General features: G+C 46.8%; 1 protein-coding gene across 4 annotated transcripts in view; it reads left to right on the forward strand.

Annotated features, from left to right (window-relative positions):
- TANC2 (tetratricopeptide repeat, ankyrin repeat and coiled-coil containing 2) overlaps positions 1–14,984 on the forward strand; it is a 278,047-nt gene that overhangs the window by 246,680 nt on the left and 16,383 nt on the right. For all 4 annotated transcript variants that reach the window (XM_064524519.1, XM_064524517.1, XM_064524518.1 and 1 more), the window contains 5 exons: positions 695–931; positions 3,100–3,285; positions 5,118–5,211; positions 10,712–10,845; positions 11,302–11,425. In XM_064524519.1, coding sequence (XP_064380589.1) covers positions 695–931; positions 3,100–3,285; positions 5,118–5,211; positions 10,712–10,845; positions 11,302–11,425 — 775 coding nt within the window. The remainder of the gene's footprint in view (positions 1–694; positions 932–3,099; positions 3,286–5,117; positions 5,212–10,711; positions 10,846–11,301; positions 11,426–14,984) is intronic.

A 14,984-nucleotide genomic window follows, 5' to 3' on the forward strand; every position in this document is an offset into this window, starting at 1 on the left:
CAGAGGTGCTGCCAAACATAGTGGCCCGTGCTAGTTCAGCCGCTTCGTACACATTTGTGTTCGTACGTATGAATGCGTTAGCTGAAGTGTGTTCACTTCTGCAGCAGGCATGATTTCGGACAGTGGTGCAGAGTTCAAACTATTCTTCATCCGAGCTGGTATTTCCCCCTCTGTCCTTCCCCTATGGGTGAGACAAGCCTGGTGGCCACCTCCGTGTCCCTTTGCAGTGCCTTCATCTTCAGGTATAGTCTTTCCCACTCTGCTACCGAATGCCTATGGAGCTGAACCAGCCAGGAAAGCTAACGGGATAACCAAAGACAGCTCTAAAAGAGGATCCTACAGGGAGGACAGTCAAATAAAGTCACTCTCTCCAACTGTGTATTTTAATTTGCCGTCCTCATGTGAGACTCTCAGCGTCCCCAGCTGTTGCAACATGGCTGTAGTGACTTTGATGTAATATGAAATACATTACATTATTTAAAGCACTTACCAGCCATCCAGATGAAAGATGAAACTGTTCAGTCTCCCTAAAATGGGACCATATATTTGGCAAGTGATTTTACTGGGCATTTTATGTCCTTTGATATTTATTTTGAAATGTGCCAGGGCGTTGGTTTAAATTCTTTGGTTGTTCTGACAATAAGCTAATGTCTCAATAAAACTCCACTAACAAGAGCTTTTTTCCCCTCTGTAGGTCAGTCGGTTGCTGATTTTAGGAGGTGCAAATGTAAATTATCGGACCGAAGTTTTGAACAACGCCCCGATTTTGTGCGTCCAATCTCACCTGGGTTACACGGAGATGGTGGCTTTGCTCTTGGAGTTTGGGGCCAATGTAGATGCTTCTTCTGAAAGTGGCCTGACCCCGCTTGGGTACGCTGCTGCTGCTGGATTCCTCAGCATTGTCGTGCTGCTGTGCAAGAAAAGGGCCAAGGTACCATGACCATGTTCCTCTAACAACTGGCTTAAACTATGCCTTATTTTTGTGAGGAAGGGCACAGGTTGCAGGCAGGATACACACCAAATATCTGCAAAGAAATGGGCTTTCTGTGCCCTTCTTTCTTTCCCTTGTAATAAATGTCACCATTTGCTATGCCTGTTGGTGAGGAAGCCAAGGTAGATGGTACAGCCAAGACTGATTACTCTAATGGACCAAAGACCAAGGTGCAACCTGAACTTTACTTAAATTTAACATATGCTGTTTTTCCAAATGATCGCGGTAGCTTCTCACCTGCAACTCAGTCGTTGCTCTTTGCCAGTAAAGCTGAGATTTCCTGGTGGTTAACGGGATTAGGTCCCTGCTGCTTTGCAGAGGACATCCTCTTCCTTCAGAAGGAAGGAAAGTCTCCTTGGGCAACTAGCATCATTGAGTCTGGAACAGCAAAGTTTATGTTCTTTTAAGAATGAAATGCAGCTACTGAAGTATAAAAATGCCAGCTCTGTCATCTTTCCCGCCTGCCTAAGGGGAGTTTTTCCATAATGGTAGAGGAAAGTCCAATCCTCAGCCCTAAAATCTACTGGAGTTGGGCTCCCACCTTCCAGGAGTGCCTTTGCCAGTGCTGCACACCAACACAGGTGGGCAGGCATTGCCCTGTGGCTTCCCATGGGTGCAGTGGTATTTCAGAGTGGTGTTTGGGAATTTGGGATTTTCAGGGTTATTTAGGTATCCCAGCTTCCTTTGAAAAGCTTGCTTTTCTGCGCAAATGTAGCGCCTTGAACATGTTGCGTTCACACCAAAGGCAAATAACTCCTGAGAGTTTGTAATTAGTATTCTGAAATTCAGGTCTGACATACGAGCTGCCTAATCTCGTTGGCCTTAACGGCCAGCTGAAGGACAGCTGGAGAAGTCCTTCAACCTTGTAATGTTAAAATGGCAACGTTGCTTCGGCAGGACAGCGTATTCTTTAAATATCACGTTCAGACACATTTTTCCGAAAGCTTGTGTTGGACTCATCCTAGAAAAATACCCTTTGTTTAGCTTTGTGGGGAATGTTTTGCATTTTTAATTGTGTATAATGAGTCAGGTTTAAACGTTCTGTTGAAGAGAAGAATTGCGCTGGTATTTGAAGTGGAGCCTCCTGGAAACGATTTGTGGTTTCTCTATATGTTTAGCTTCAGTTCAAGAAGCAAAATACAGGTTTATACAGTTCTGGTGTGAACATCTGACTGAGGGACCCATTTAGCTCTTGCCATGTTGTCTGTAATAATGTGAGGACAGTGTAAAGGAAAAAAGGACTCAGTGTTTGCTGGGAGGTTTTAAGAGCTGGGTAAGAAGCAGTGTCGGTGAGTCTGTCCTCTCTCCAAGAAAGATGTAACTAATGCCCTGATAACAGCTGGGTTTAGTTCAACGGCTGAGATGTTTGATGATGGCATGGAAGCATGACGCAGCAATTGCTGCGTAAGTTTGCAAATGAGAAATAATATGGTGCAGAGCATGAACACATGAAGTGGTTAGCCAGCAAGACGCTCTACCTGATCCTGTTTGGACCGAATTGCTTGTATGATGACAGGACCTAGAAATCCCACCTGACGTGTGCAGGTACCGAGTGAAGCCATGCCCTGGCCCAAAAAGCCTCCCAGCGCAGTTCCCGCAGGACTGCCAGACGAAATCTCTGCTTCCTATTGACTTCTGCTAGCCCCGATTTCCCGTTGGAGCGGTAGGCTTCAGCTGAGGCACTTTTGTCCCTCTTGAAAGTGTCATGAAATGGTGTCTTAAAAACATGCTGTTTTGCCTTTGTGGACTCGGACAAAGGAGACAACATTAGCGTGTATAATTTCATCCCAAAAGAAAATATGGTTGGTGCATTTCAGGACACAAGGGGAAAAATGCTTTTCTGCAGCCTGTGAGTCTGAAAAGAAAAACCCTGAAGCTAAAAAAAAAAAATGGTAAGTTACCCAAAACAAACACTTGCGGCCAAGAGGATGCCTAAGCCTGGGGCAGAGTTTCGTTGGAATGATAGTTTTCTGGTCACGGAAGAGATAGTTTACTAGAAAAATGCACATTTTGCACATGTGGCATTATTTTGAAACCAGGGCTGGAAACTCTGAGCCGCTTTGTCCGGGCTTTTGCTTAATTGCCTTTTGTCGTCCTTTCTTTCCAAGGTGGATCACTTGGACAAGAACGGTCAGTGCGCTCTGGTTCACGCTGCTCTCCGAGGACACTTGGAGGTGGTGAAGTTCCTGATTCAGTGCGACTGGACCATGGCTGGGCAGCAGCAGGGAGTGTTCAAGAAGAGCCACGCCATCCAGCAGGCACTGATCGCCGCGGCCAGCATGGGCTACACGGAGGTGAGGCTTCCCCGCGCGCCGCCTTGCCCCGGCGGGACGGCAAATCGAAGGTTAACTATGCTTCCCAGCCAAAACGTTGAGCAAAGAGGGTCTAGGAGGTGGAGCCAGTGCCACTGTTCTCCAGTCCTCCCCTTCCCATCGCAGGGAGTGGGATTCGCACATCCCTTGGCAAACCCTGTGGTCTGGGCAGGCTTCCAAGAGCGGAAGCGTAACGAGCCTTTAAGTTGTTGGAATAAACCTTTAAACAAGGGTGGGTAAAGAGCGCGTTGCTCCTCCAGGGCTGCTAGGGGAGCGCGAGGCTCTGGAGGTTGGGACCGTGCGTTTGGGGAGAGCAGAACGGAAGAACTCGCTCCTCTTGTCCTGCGCAGACGTGCCGATATGGAAAATGATGCAGATTTTCCTCCTGAGAAGCAGCATTTGCGGATGTTTGTGTTGGTCGATTTCTTTACGAAATGGCGCGCCTCTCGTTTACTAAAGTTTAGGCTTTGCTTTTGTTAAGTATAATCCAGGAAAACAGAGGTAATGTGATCAGACTGGAGGAGCTAATTAAAGAAAGCTGGGAAATTCTTATTAGCTAAGTAACTGTGAGCTGAACTGATTAGAAGCAGATGTGACTTCAAAAGCGTAAAGAGCTGCACTCTGAGGACAATTTGTAACAGGGCACAACTTTTCAGATGGGAATTTCCCCCAAAATCAATTTAGTCACCTTTACAACTTTCAAAAAGTAGTTTTGGAATTCTTTAGTATTTACGTTGTACCAGGAATGTATAGGACTGTTTACAGAAAATACTCAAACTCCCTGTTTTGAGATGCTTGCAGTCATAGGAGACATAAGCTGGTTATTAATTTGCTGATTTTCTCCCACTTCAGTGATAAAACAAGTATTTAACATGTTTTAAAATTATCTTAGTCACTGGTAGAGCCACACTGTAGTCCTGGCTCATGCTCCTGCCAGGTACAGCTGCACGCAGCAGAGCAGGCACCGCTTCCTCCAAAGTACTCCGAAAATACTAGTTGTCACCTAGGCCCCAGCAGATAATTATTTCTCCCAGAATGAGAAAAATGATTTTGGTCCTTCAGTCGCTAAAGCAAAATCTCAGTTTTCTTCGTAGCGTCTTGCTTTCTCTTGTCGCATGATCCAAACACTGACATTTGCTGCCAGTTTTCAGTCAATTAAATCCTTTAATTTACCCTTTGAAGAAGTTAATTTGTCTCTCTGGGGTTTCAAGCATCTGCAGCCGGAAGAAAGATGTAGTGGAATTCTTTGTAACAATCTTCTGAAAAACCGGTATTTGCTAGAAAGGTGCTAACAGTTTTTAGAAGTCACTTCATCTTGGCTGCAGCGGAGGGTAACGGAGAGGCTGATGATTATCGCCGTCATTGCATCATTTGTCCGTGACTCGGTTTCCCCAGCAGTACGAAGGGGTGATCATACTCCCTACACTAGGTCCCACCAGGTGAGAGTCAATACAGACAGGCAGACCATTATTTTTTTTACCGGTTGTGGCATCCGTAGCTCAACCTGCAGTGAAGGAGCACCCGCTGCCTGCGCCGTGTCGCCTGTAGCAAACCAGCCGCACATCCCGCGAGAAGGAACCAGCTCTGCAAAGGCTCATGGTGTGCGCTTGCTTCAAGACGCTTGGGGTCTTTAATTTGTACAGGGCAGCAGGCTCCGTGGTTGGTTTCGGGAAGAAGATTTACTTGAGCGAAGGTGCCGGGCAGAGACTTTGTTCGCTCTCCGTTGTGTATTCAGAGCAGCTCGTGTTAAGATGTCAGCAGGTTATATGTAACGCGCCACAGTTCATGAGCTTGACGTGTCATTTTTTTTTTAGATTGTCTCCTACCTGCTCGATCTTCCAGAAAAAGATGAAGAGGAGGTGGAGCGAGCACAAATCAACAGCTTCGACAGCCTTTGGGGAGAGACAGGTGATTTCTGTAGATGCTGTAGCTGCTTTCTTGCACGTTGGTGTTTGTATTTATGGGTTCCCCGTTACGTAGTATAGCCCCGATTCCTGCCTTTGTGGTGATGAAGTGAGAAGGATCAGCCTCCCTGATTGGATTTCAGGTGATTTACGGTGGCCAAGGTGGAGCTGCAATCTGCTTAAGTGAAACAGAGGAGTTTAGCTTTGAAAATACTGAAAATACTCTGCAGCTTCTGGAGGGTGTGGGCATGCAGCATGTCCGACAGCCAGGCAGCTCATTTCTCTGGCACGTGTCATGTAAAGTTAGATGGACACAAAACTGTGGTGGTCTTTCTCTTTTGATATTTGGCATGTTCATCCAAAGCATCCCCCTGTTTCTCTCTCCCCTCACCATAACGTGTGGTACCATGACCGCTACGTTATCCTTTGATTTTCTGAAAAAGTTGTCATTATTTAGCACCTGGTAATCAAACAAATGTCCTTTTGAGGAGTCCTTCTTTTGTATTCAATTCAATTGTATTCAATTCTGTATTTTGTATCAATCCAGAAGCCCTCGTTTTCTCATCTCTACTAAAACAAAAGCAGCCGCTCACCCTATCCACTTCACAGGCAAGATTTGCGCTATCCTCTCCATTTCTTCTGACATTCAAATCTGGAGTTGTTAACTTTTAGTGCCAGTGACCTTATAAATATTATCTACTGTCTTTTGTGCTCAACTCGCTTATCTATTTGCGTCATCGGTAATGTTCCTGTGAAGTTAACCACCAAGATAACGTTCCTGTATGAGTACCAGAGTGCTGATTTTGATTCTGTCGCCTGTAGCTTTGTGTCTGGTCAGGATGTTTCATGTTAGACGAAAAAAATAGCTGGGATAATTTTGGGGCTGATTCGTCCACTGTACATTGGAAAATGTAGCCTTATAATAGCCTCGTAATGAATGGAGTCTCGCAGAAAGCCTCACCTCTGAGCAACCTGAGCTGGAAAGGACGGAGCTGTAGGAATGAATGGTCGCAGCGTGGAGCCTGGGCCAGTTGCAGGGCACTATGAAAGGAAGCAGCTCCCTCCTCCCGCAGGGACATAGCAGCGTAGCAAGGGCATCATGCCATTATTAGTGGAAATAAGGCCAAGATTTACAAATAAGCAATTTAAAAGTGCCCATAGGGTGTCATGGAAAAAAAAGAAATTGGATATAGAATTATCCAAATGAAACAACTAAGTGTTGCTAATTTTATACATGCTCACAGCAGGACAAGAGCATTTTTGCAGGTGAGTGCTCAGTTCAAAGCGGTGACCAGGCCAGAGATAGCTCATCCAAAATGCTCTCTGGTATCTGGATCTTGTGGGCTGTCTTGTTAATAGAAACAGACTGCAGAATAGGACGGTAATCCAGGTGTCCTTAGAGTTCGGTGAAAAGCCAGTAAAATGTCTCTCTGCAATGCAACCCCGTAAGCATCATCAGATACTACAGGGAGTTAAGGAAGTCCTGGGTTGTCTGGATAAATCTCGCAAAGCCTGCTATAAAGCCATACACGTTTTTCTGAGCTGTTGTCTAACTCTTCCTTGGAGGTCAGCCTTCGGAGGTCCCAGTCCTCCTAGTCCTCCTCTCCCCACTCAGCCATCCTCCCCAGTCTGGTGGCTGAGCTCCAGGGCTTCTGCCTGACAGACTGCAGCTCTTCTGTCTCCTCCTTCCTTGTGTCCTGTGATTCTGCCTCTCCGTTGGTCCCATGTAACCCCCCGGGCCTGACCCTTGCCTTAAGGACTCTTCCAACTTAAGTTGTCTTTCCTGTTTTGTTGTCCTCCCTCCCCTACCTCTCCCTCCCCTTAATCTAGCCAGAAGCTGGACTTAGACGAACTGCCAGATGTCTGTGTAGCTGAGGGGAGTTCTTGGACAGTTGGGAATGTGAATTTGTGATTTGTTAATAGCACACAAACTGAAGAGTCATCTCAAAGGAATACCCATTTATGTCATTAAAATTAACGGTAGCAGAAATGAGCCTGTCATCAAAGTCAGGATTTTTTCCTCCTGCTGCAGGTGAAATAAGTTTGTATGGATCACAAGACTCTCTTTCACTTTGTTTTATTTTTATTTTCCTAAAAGTAAATGGCAATTTTAGATAAAATTGAAGAGAAATGTTGGTTTCACCTAAAAATAGTCATCTGCTTCAAAAATCCAAATCGTGTCTCTTCTCTTTTGATACTTGTTGCTCATGTTGCTCTTCTGTAGAACAGGACTGTCTGCCTGGCTTACTGATATCAGTCTAATATCACCCAAATTGCAGTGCCAAGTTACATCATAACTTCAGGAATTGCTGACAGCACAATATAGATGGAATATTTACCCCTGGGGCAAGGCAAATATCAAAATGCAACACAGAAGTATCTGAGTCACTCGTAATAATCCCATCAGAACTGGAGGTGCAAATTACAGCAGTAATAAGTACATCAGAAAGCATTTGTCCTGCTGCCAGGCTATGAGATAGATACACGTGGCATGTAGGAGCCAGGCAGTACACTGCAATTTAGTGATTCCTCTGCTGGATAAAGTTGTTCTTTCTCTGAGAAAATAGATGCGTTTTGCACAAGAGGCAATGCAGACTGGTCCACAGCGAATCCCTTGTGCTAGGGGCTGTGGCTTGTCTGACGTTGCTTGGTAGCTCGCTGACTGAGGGGACACGTCTACCCCTGAAGCCTGTCTCAAGCTCTGTTATAGCCACATTTTGAGAACTACAACAACTGTCATGTGGCGTTTATGCCAACGCTGTTATTACCTGTTGACTTAGACTCATGGCACTATGTCCTCGTAGAAGAGTCTCAAGATGAATGCTGCCATTTCTGGCCCAGGATCCCGGGGGCTGCTCCCTGGCTGCGCGTTACAGACACAGGTTGTTCACACTGTGTCAGACAGCAGAGCTTGCTGCTGAACTAAATCATTCCCGTTGCTCTCATTTCCTCTCATCACCTTTCTTGGGCTTTTCCAGTCTCCTTTCAACACACAGGCAGCATAGGGGAAACCTTACCTTGTGTTGTGGTTTTTGCGATGACTGATGAGTGCTGCAGATGTATTGAAAACTGCTCTATAACGTCAGAAACAGGTTGATAAGTGCACCTAAGGAGCACTAAAAAGTTTAAATAAGCAGATACTTCTAGAAAATTTTTCCTGAAGTAGTTTGAGCTTTTGGGCTTGGACAGATGGACACCAGCTGACACCACAGGATAGTGCTATGGACTTGAGGTGACCAGCAGTGGAGATGGAGCATGTGGATGTCAAAAGTCTTTTTGACCAGAAGGCTGGAGATGCAGGGCTATAACACTTAGAGCAGCAGCAGAATATCTAGCAAACTGGAGGCCAAGGTCCTCACCCTACAATCACAGGCTAGTTCCAGTTGGAAAGGACCTCAGGAGGTATCTAGTCCAACTTTCTGTTCAGAGCATAGCTAACCCTGAAGTCAGGGCGTACATTGTCACGTTGGTCTCCTAGGATCCGGCTGGATGGAGCTCCTCTCACTCCTCAGAGAGTTGCTCCGTTTCTGGAGACACTTGCTTGGATGTCTCCATGTTACACAAGATGTGCTTGGATCCATTTCTCTTGCCAGCAGGCAGCAAAGCCAGGTTGTCAGTGGGACACCGTCCTGAAGCAGCAAGGTCTAAATGTTCCATAATGGACAGTAGCACATGAGCTTCCCTTAGGTGGGAACTGCAAAGGACAGGCCCTGGCTGCATACCAGGCACCAGTTGCGTTGACTCAGAAGAATTAAATACCAAAAAGACACGTCAGTCCACGTAGCCAGCAAAGCAGAGCAGCAAAGGGTATGAATCAAATCATCCTGTTCCAGCAAAGTCATTTCCAAAGAAGATTTCATGGTGAACACTGAACGCTGGGTGATTTACAGTATTTTCATTGTTGCAAACTTAAGCCGTTTTGACGTGAAATACCTCAAATTAACCTGCAACGTTTCAAGTGCAGGCAGGTTCAGAAATAGCACCAGAGCTCTGCATACCAGTCCCTCTGCTCTGAACATTAGACACAGGCCTCCTTCTATATTTGTAGCGTACGTTTAAAACCCACATGGATCTGATTATAGATTTTGCAGTATGTTCTGCCCGTGGCAGAGAGATGATTTTTCTTTTAACTCTTGGTGGCTCTCGACCCTGCGAGAAGCAAAACCCAGCCATAATGCGGAGCAGAACAGAGAATTAATTAAATCCCCCACCATTTACAGTGTTGCAGTTGGAAACCCATCAACACCTCGTAATCAGCCATCCCACAGAAATGTACTTCAAAGAAGAAACAAGCTACGTCAGTTAGAAATAGACTCCCACCTTCTGCTCCAACTCCCACTCGAAGCAGCAGCACGCAGAGCCCGAGGAGTTTGCTGCAATGCACAGAAAGTTAGGGGAGAGGAGGGAGGAACTGAAAAGTCTAAAATTAATACCAAAGGCAGGTCCTACACTTGGAGCTATTTTCAGATTGCGTGTGTCTTTTCTAACCCAGCCATATTTCCAGAGTTTACAGAGCACATTTGGTCAGGGCGAGAGGTGTTACCTTTACCCAGAGCACCTGCACTATTGAAAATTGAAGATAATCTTTGTTTTGCACAAAGATCCTTGCTGGTAGGATCTGTGCTGGCCCAGAAACAAAGGCCAGAATCAGCATTTTACTTGGGAGACCGTGCGAGCATGTACTTGCAGTTTTTGCCTTCCGGTTGCTTCCCCGGTGGGGTTGCAAAGATTTACAGACTAAAATGAGACCTTAAAAGTAAAATTTCTCCATGTGAATAATGCGGCTCTATGCTAGTCCTGACAGAGAAAGACCACAAACCTCACTAACGCCGAGCTGGCTGGCAATATCTGCCAGTAACCCCAGCTCACTTGCACTCTTCGCGCTTTCGGGTTTCGGGAATCTCAGGTAGCCAGGATCCATGGGGAATTCAGTCCGATGCAGCTTCCAGGTTGGGAAAGTTCTCCTCGAGAAAGCCCCCAACGATCTGTTTTTTCTACAGAAGTTGTGCCCATGCCACAACGCGCTTAGTCTTAGAGCCCCTGGGTTTTGCAGTAGACTCCGCTGCCGAAGAGCTGCAGGAGGCACCGGGGGAATTGGCGACGGTTTCTCGTGACACGACTTGAGATTTGCTTGGGATGCTGCCTTGAACGTCAGTTGCCCAGACCTGCTGCTCGCTCGATGTTCGTTGCAGTTCTCCTTTTTCTCTGGTTTCGCTGCAACTTGCTGAAAATCATAAAAGCCGATTGTCCTGATCAACCTCTTTCCATAACGTTATGAGGTCTTTTCCCAGGGAGAACTGATCTCTGGAAAAACCTAAAATGACTCATAAAAACCTGAACTATGCTAATCTGTCCCATTTTCTTGGTTCATTCTGCCTGGCCTGGGATGTGCTGGCATTTTAGGTGCCATCGCTCTCATACCACGCAGAATGGCCTGTCTATATAGCAACAACCTTCCTAGCCAGCGTGGCTTTTTCTTCTCACGGCGTTTCTCTCTCCTTTAGCCCTGACAGCAGCAGCAGGGCGAGGGAAGCTGGACGTCTGTCGTCTCCTCCTGGAGCAAGGAGCAGCCGTGGCCCAGCCCAACCGGCGCGGCGTCGTTCCGCTCTTCAGCGCCGTGCGACAAGGCCACTGGCAGGTGAGCGGCTTCCTCCGCGTGCCGCCCGGGACCCCCGCGCTCCCGAGCTGGGCAGCCCCTGCTCACCGTTATGAGCTGAAATATGGGAAGAGAAGAAAAACTGCAGCCCTTTGGGGGAACGGGAGAGCAGTGAAAAGAAGCGGCTTGGCTGCTGCAAGCCCCGGCGTTGAGACCGTGCGCACGTTCGTTGGCAAGATTTTGAGCATCCTGAGCTCTTGTTGGATACAGACAATTTTTTGCTAAAGTACCGCGTTGTCTTGCTGTTTCACAACAGTGGATGGGATGCTCTTAATTCCCCCTGGCCCGTTTTCCTTTTACCTTTCTCATTTCTCCTTTGCCCTAACCTCAAGCAATAATCCCAGAGGACATGGCGCCTTTTGGGGTGAGGTTTCAAGACTCGGGAACCGCTGGGGAAGCCTGCGTGTATGACACGTGTCCTTGCTTTGTGTGTTGCAGATTGTGGACCTCTTGCTCACGCACGGCGCCGACGTGAACATGGCAGACAAGCAGGGGCGGACGCCGCTGATGATGGCTGCGTCCGAGGGACACCTGGGCACGGTGGAATTTCTGCTGGCGCAAGGTTAGCGCGTGTGCGGGGAAGCGCGGCGGAAACCGGCCACGGCAGGTGCCACCACGCTGTCTCCTGGCACCTCATCCAGCTTTTGGGAGGACAAGACTCAAATCGTCGTGGCGTTAACCTTGGCTATTCATTTTCTCGGTGTTGGAAGCTCACAAAACCACATATTTGTGTTAGAACATAAAATGATAACGTATGGTGGGCGCTTTGAGCATTGAGTTAAGAACGTGCCCTTGAACCCAGCTTGAAGCTTTCCCCTTTGGCAAACGTCAGCAAACGGTGCACAGTTGAAAACGCCAGTGGGGAAGAGGTAGGCGAGCCTCAGCCACGGGACGAGAGCTTGGGGCACGTTTTACACTCCCATTTTTAGGGCTGGGGTTGTGGCCCACATTTGTGACAGCGGCATGAGCAGGAGGTGAACGCCCTGATGTAGGCAAGGATTTGGTACATACATGCAGAATAAAACACAGAAGTTTTGAGGAAGCAATCTTGAGTTTTGCACTCACGGCTTTGCTTTGCTCTGTGCTTTTAGTTCCCAGTAGCTCTCCTTTGCTAGGAGTTACTCAGTCAACGAGAGCATGTTTTAATTTTGCTCATTTCTGATGTACATGTTTGAGGTGAGTCAGAACAATAAGCTGCCTGTAGCCTGTGGGAACGTGATGATTTCTTATTTATGTAGTTCCTTGCATACTTCTTTTTCTTTTTTTGACAAATAACCAGTTTTTTTCATTTGTCTGTTTGGGTGGTTTTCCATTATTTTTTGGCTAGAAATAGCATTTAGTTCCTGCATTGTTATTTGATATTTTTATTTCAGGTAGGATTCCTGTTTAGGAAGAGGTCTTTCCTGCATATCATAAGAAATTACATCTTAGGCAAAATAGGAGATACTTGAATATTTTATAGAGCAGTTGTAAAAAATATTTTTTTGCTGAAAAATTACCAGGCTTCCAAGTGCAAGTTCTCTATTGCCTGCCTGTCCTGGAGCCCCAGGCCAGTGGGATCCTTGCTGCTCTGTGCTATAACTGATATAGGGATGTGGGCGAAGATCAGGGTGAGGTATGAGCTTTTCATGAATTAATTCAATTAATTCTTTTCTGAAGGTCAATTTTTGCTAAAATTCAAATCTCTAACCCTTGCTGCATGTTCAAGCTGTGGCTCCTCTAGCAGCTTGACTTGAATCTCTGTAAAAGGCTTAAAGTATGTGATTTTTGCCAGACTTAAGAATTGTGCATGTTGCTTGAGTCTGAGTCAGCGGAGGACGACAATAGCAGATAATCTGACCCTGGCTATGGGGTAGCCAGCAGATGTGCATGATGTGTCCCTGGCTTTTTGGACATTGAGCGCCCGAGAGGTCAGAAATATGAAATCATCTTTCATAGGAGATACTTAAAAAGGTTCATTCTTCTAAATAGCTTAATAAACTCCACTCTAAATATGCTATAAAGCTAGCTCAAGCCTGGGCAGAGTACAGTGATATATGGTGTATTTTAATTAAAATGGCTTTGACGATCCTGTTCAATGTTTCATTAAAATCAAAGTGTGAATCATAAGCCATAAGCATTAATTAGTGTGTTGCAAAGCAAATCTCCTTTGACTGTACTTGATTAACACAGTATTTCTAAACACTTTTTATTAACTGAGTTGCAGTCATCAATCAATTAGAAATCCAAATTTCTAGAGTTACCTCCTGTTCTCACTAATACCCAGAAGTAATGGACATGTGCACAGTGAATTAAACTTCCTGGGTTGCAAAGAAGTTAAATTTGATATTCGTATGAATCTGTGTTAGAGCAAAATAATTCTTGGTGATCGTTCAGTTTTGAGAGACCTTGGCTTTGAATCTTGTTTTTCTGCAAAAATCCAGCCCTCTGTAGTTTTTATTATCAGACTATCCTGGCTGCTTTTTGCTTCTGTCTGATGCTCCAACAGCATCAAAGGGCTTTCTTTTCTTCTAGCTGGCTCCTTTTGGCATGCTTGCTGGATTGCAAGCTTTACCCGGTTAATTTTTTGGGGTAGGCAGCAGCTCAGCCCTTTTCAGAAGTTAGCTGGCCTCACCCAGCCAAAATCTTTCCCACTGCAGCGGGGATCTGTCCCATGATGTTGCCTTAAGCCACTTGCCCTCAAAACCCATCAGTTTGTGTTATGTCTGACTGCCTTAACGCTAAGTAGGTCAAAGCTCCCTGAAGGGATGGAAGATGCCTTCAGGTGAAGAGCGTCAAGTGGAGCTTGTGGTGGGAGCCCCAGCTGGGCCCGAAGCACGGCACTGCTGTGGAGGTCATGCCCAACGGGCCACAAAGCAGCGTCGGAGCATTTTTGAAGCAGTTTGCGCTGTCCGCTTGCTTAGACCTTCAGCTTGCATTGCTGCATTGGTACCCTGAAGTCTTTGCATGTCCCCTTTGTTGGACAGGGAAGAGTGGGAAGGTTGAGGAATGCTGTGGCTTTCCAGCCGTCCCTTTTTTGGTAGGAGCTTTCCTACCTGCTCCAGAAGAGTCAAGGAGAAAAAACAAGAGACAACTTTGGCAGGCTCCAAGCAAGCAGCTGGCACAAATGAGAATGAATGAAATGAACCTTTATCTTGCGTTGGTGAGCAAAAGCCTTGGGTTAGTGGAGTATCATCTAGAGGGCTTTTGCCAAGCTTCAGAAGGGTTTCAGGTCTGTAGTGTGGGGCAACATTAGCAGAAGGCTGGCAGGAGGTTGGCGTTCATGTTGTCATCATCTTGCTTTTGTACATTTGAGGTGTCTTGCCATGAGCAGAGCTCCTCGGCACACCAGCTGCCCCAGACGCCCGTTTGCCACCTCCCTCGCTGGCGCCCAGCAGGCAGGATGCCGCGCCTGGGCCCAGAGCCCCTGCTGCAGCTGCTGGACCTACCCCAAGCGAATGCTCATGCGTTTCACTCCTCCGCAAACAAAAGTTAGGCAAGCTGGAAGATGTATTAGTTCGGTATCATCTGGGTAATGTGTGCTAAGGGAAACGCCAGCTTGGATGAATGGGAAGGGTTAGGAAACTCGCGTTACTCCCCCACTCACTAAGCGTGTTGGAGCCGGTGAAGAGCATCTGCTGGGCGCTTTGGAGTTCAGCTGCAGGAGAAAAATCCTGCAGTAGCAATGCATCCCAGGAACATCCCGCAGGTAGGATGCTCTGTAGAGGAGCAGAGCTGCTACGGGTCTCTCCAGCACGCCAGAGCGAGAGCCCTGCCTGCACCACAGCAGCGCGAGTCGTCTTCGCTCCACGGCAAGGAGCGTTCACCTAATGCTGCTGCTGAAATCTCATACGCGGGCCCATATGCCACATGAAGCAATGCTGACCCGTTGGTATAGCAGCACGGTTTCTTCATCCAAGAAAACGTCAAGTCCCTCTCTCCTTGGCTTGCAGTTGGCAGTAGTTTATCCCGCAGCGCTGTATTTATATTGGGTTAGGTTCAGGGAGAAATAGTGCTGGAAATTATGTCAATTTGGTTAAAGGGGAGGGGAGGGAAGAGAGGAAATATGTGCTTTTTTAAATGAGTGGAGCTGAATTGACTTAGATCCCCTTGGTATGCAGTGACCTGCTGAAGCAGCAAAA

This window comes from Dromaius novaehollandiae, chromosome 22 (assembly GCF_036370855.1).
Source record: "Dromaius novaehollandiae isolate bDroNov1 chromosome 22, bDroNov1.hap1, whole genome shotgun sequence".
NCBI classification, from domain to species: Eukaryota; Metazoa; Chordata; class Aves; order Casuariiformes; family Dromaiidae; genus Dromaius; species Dromaius novaehollandiae.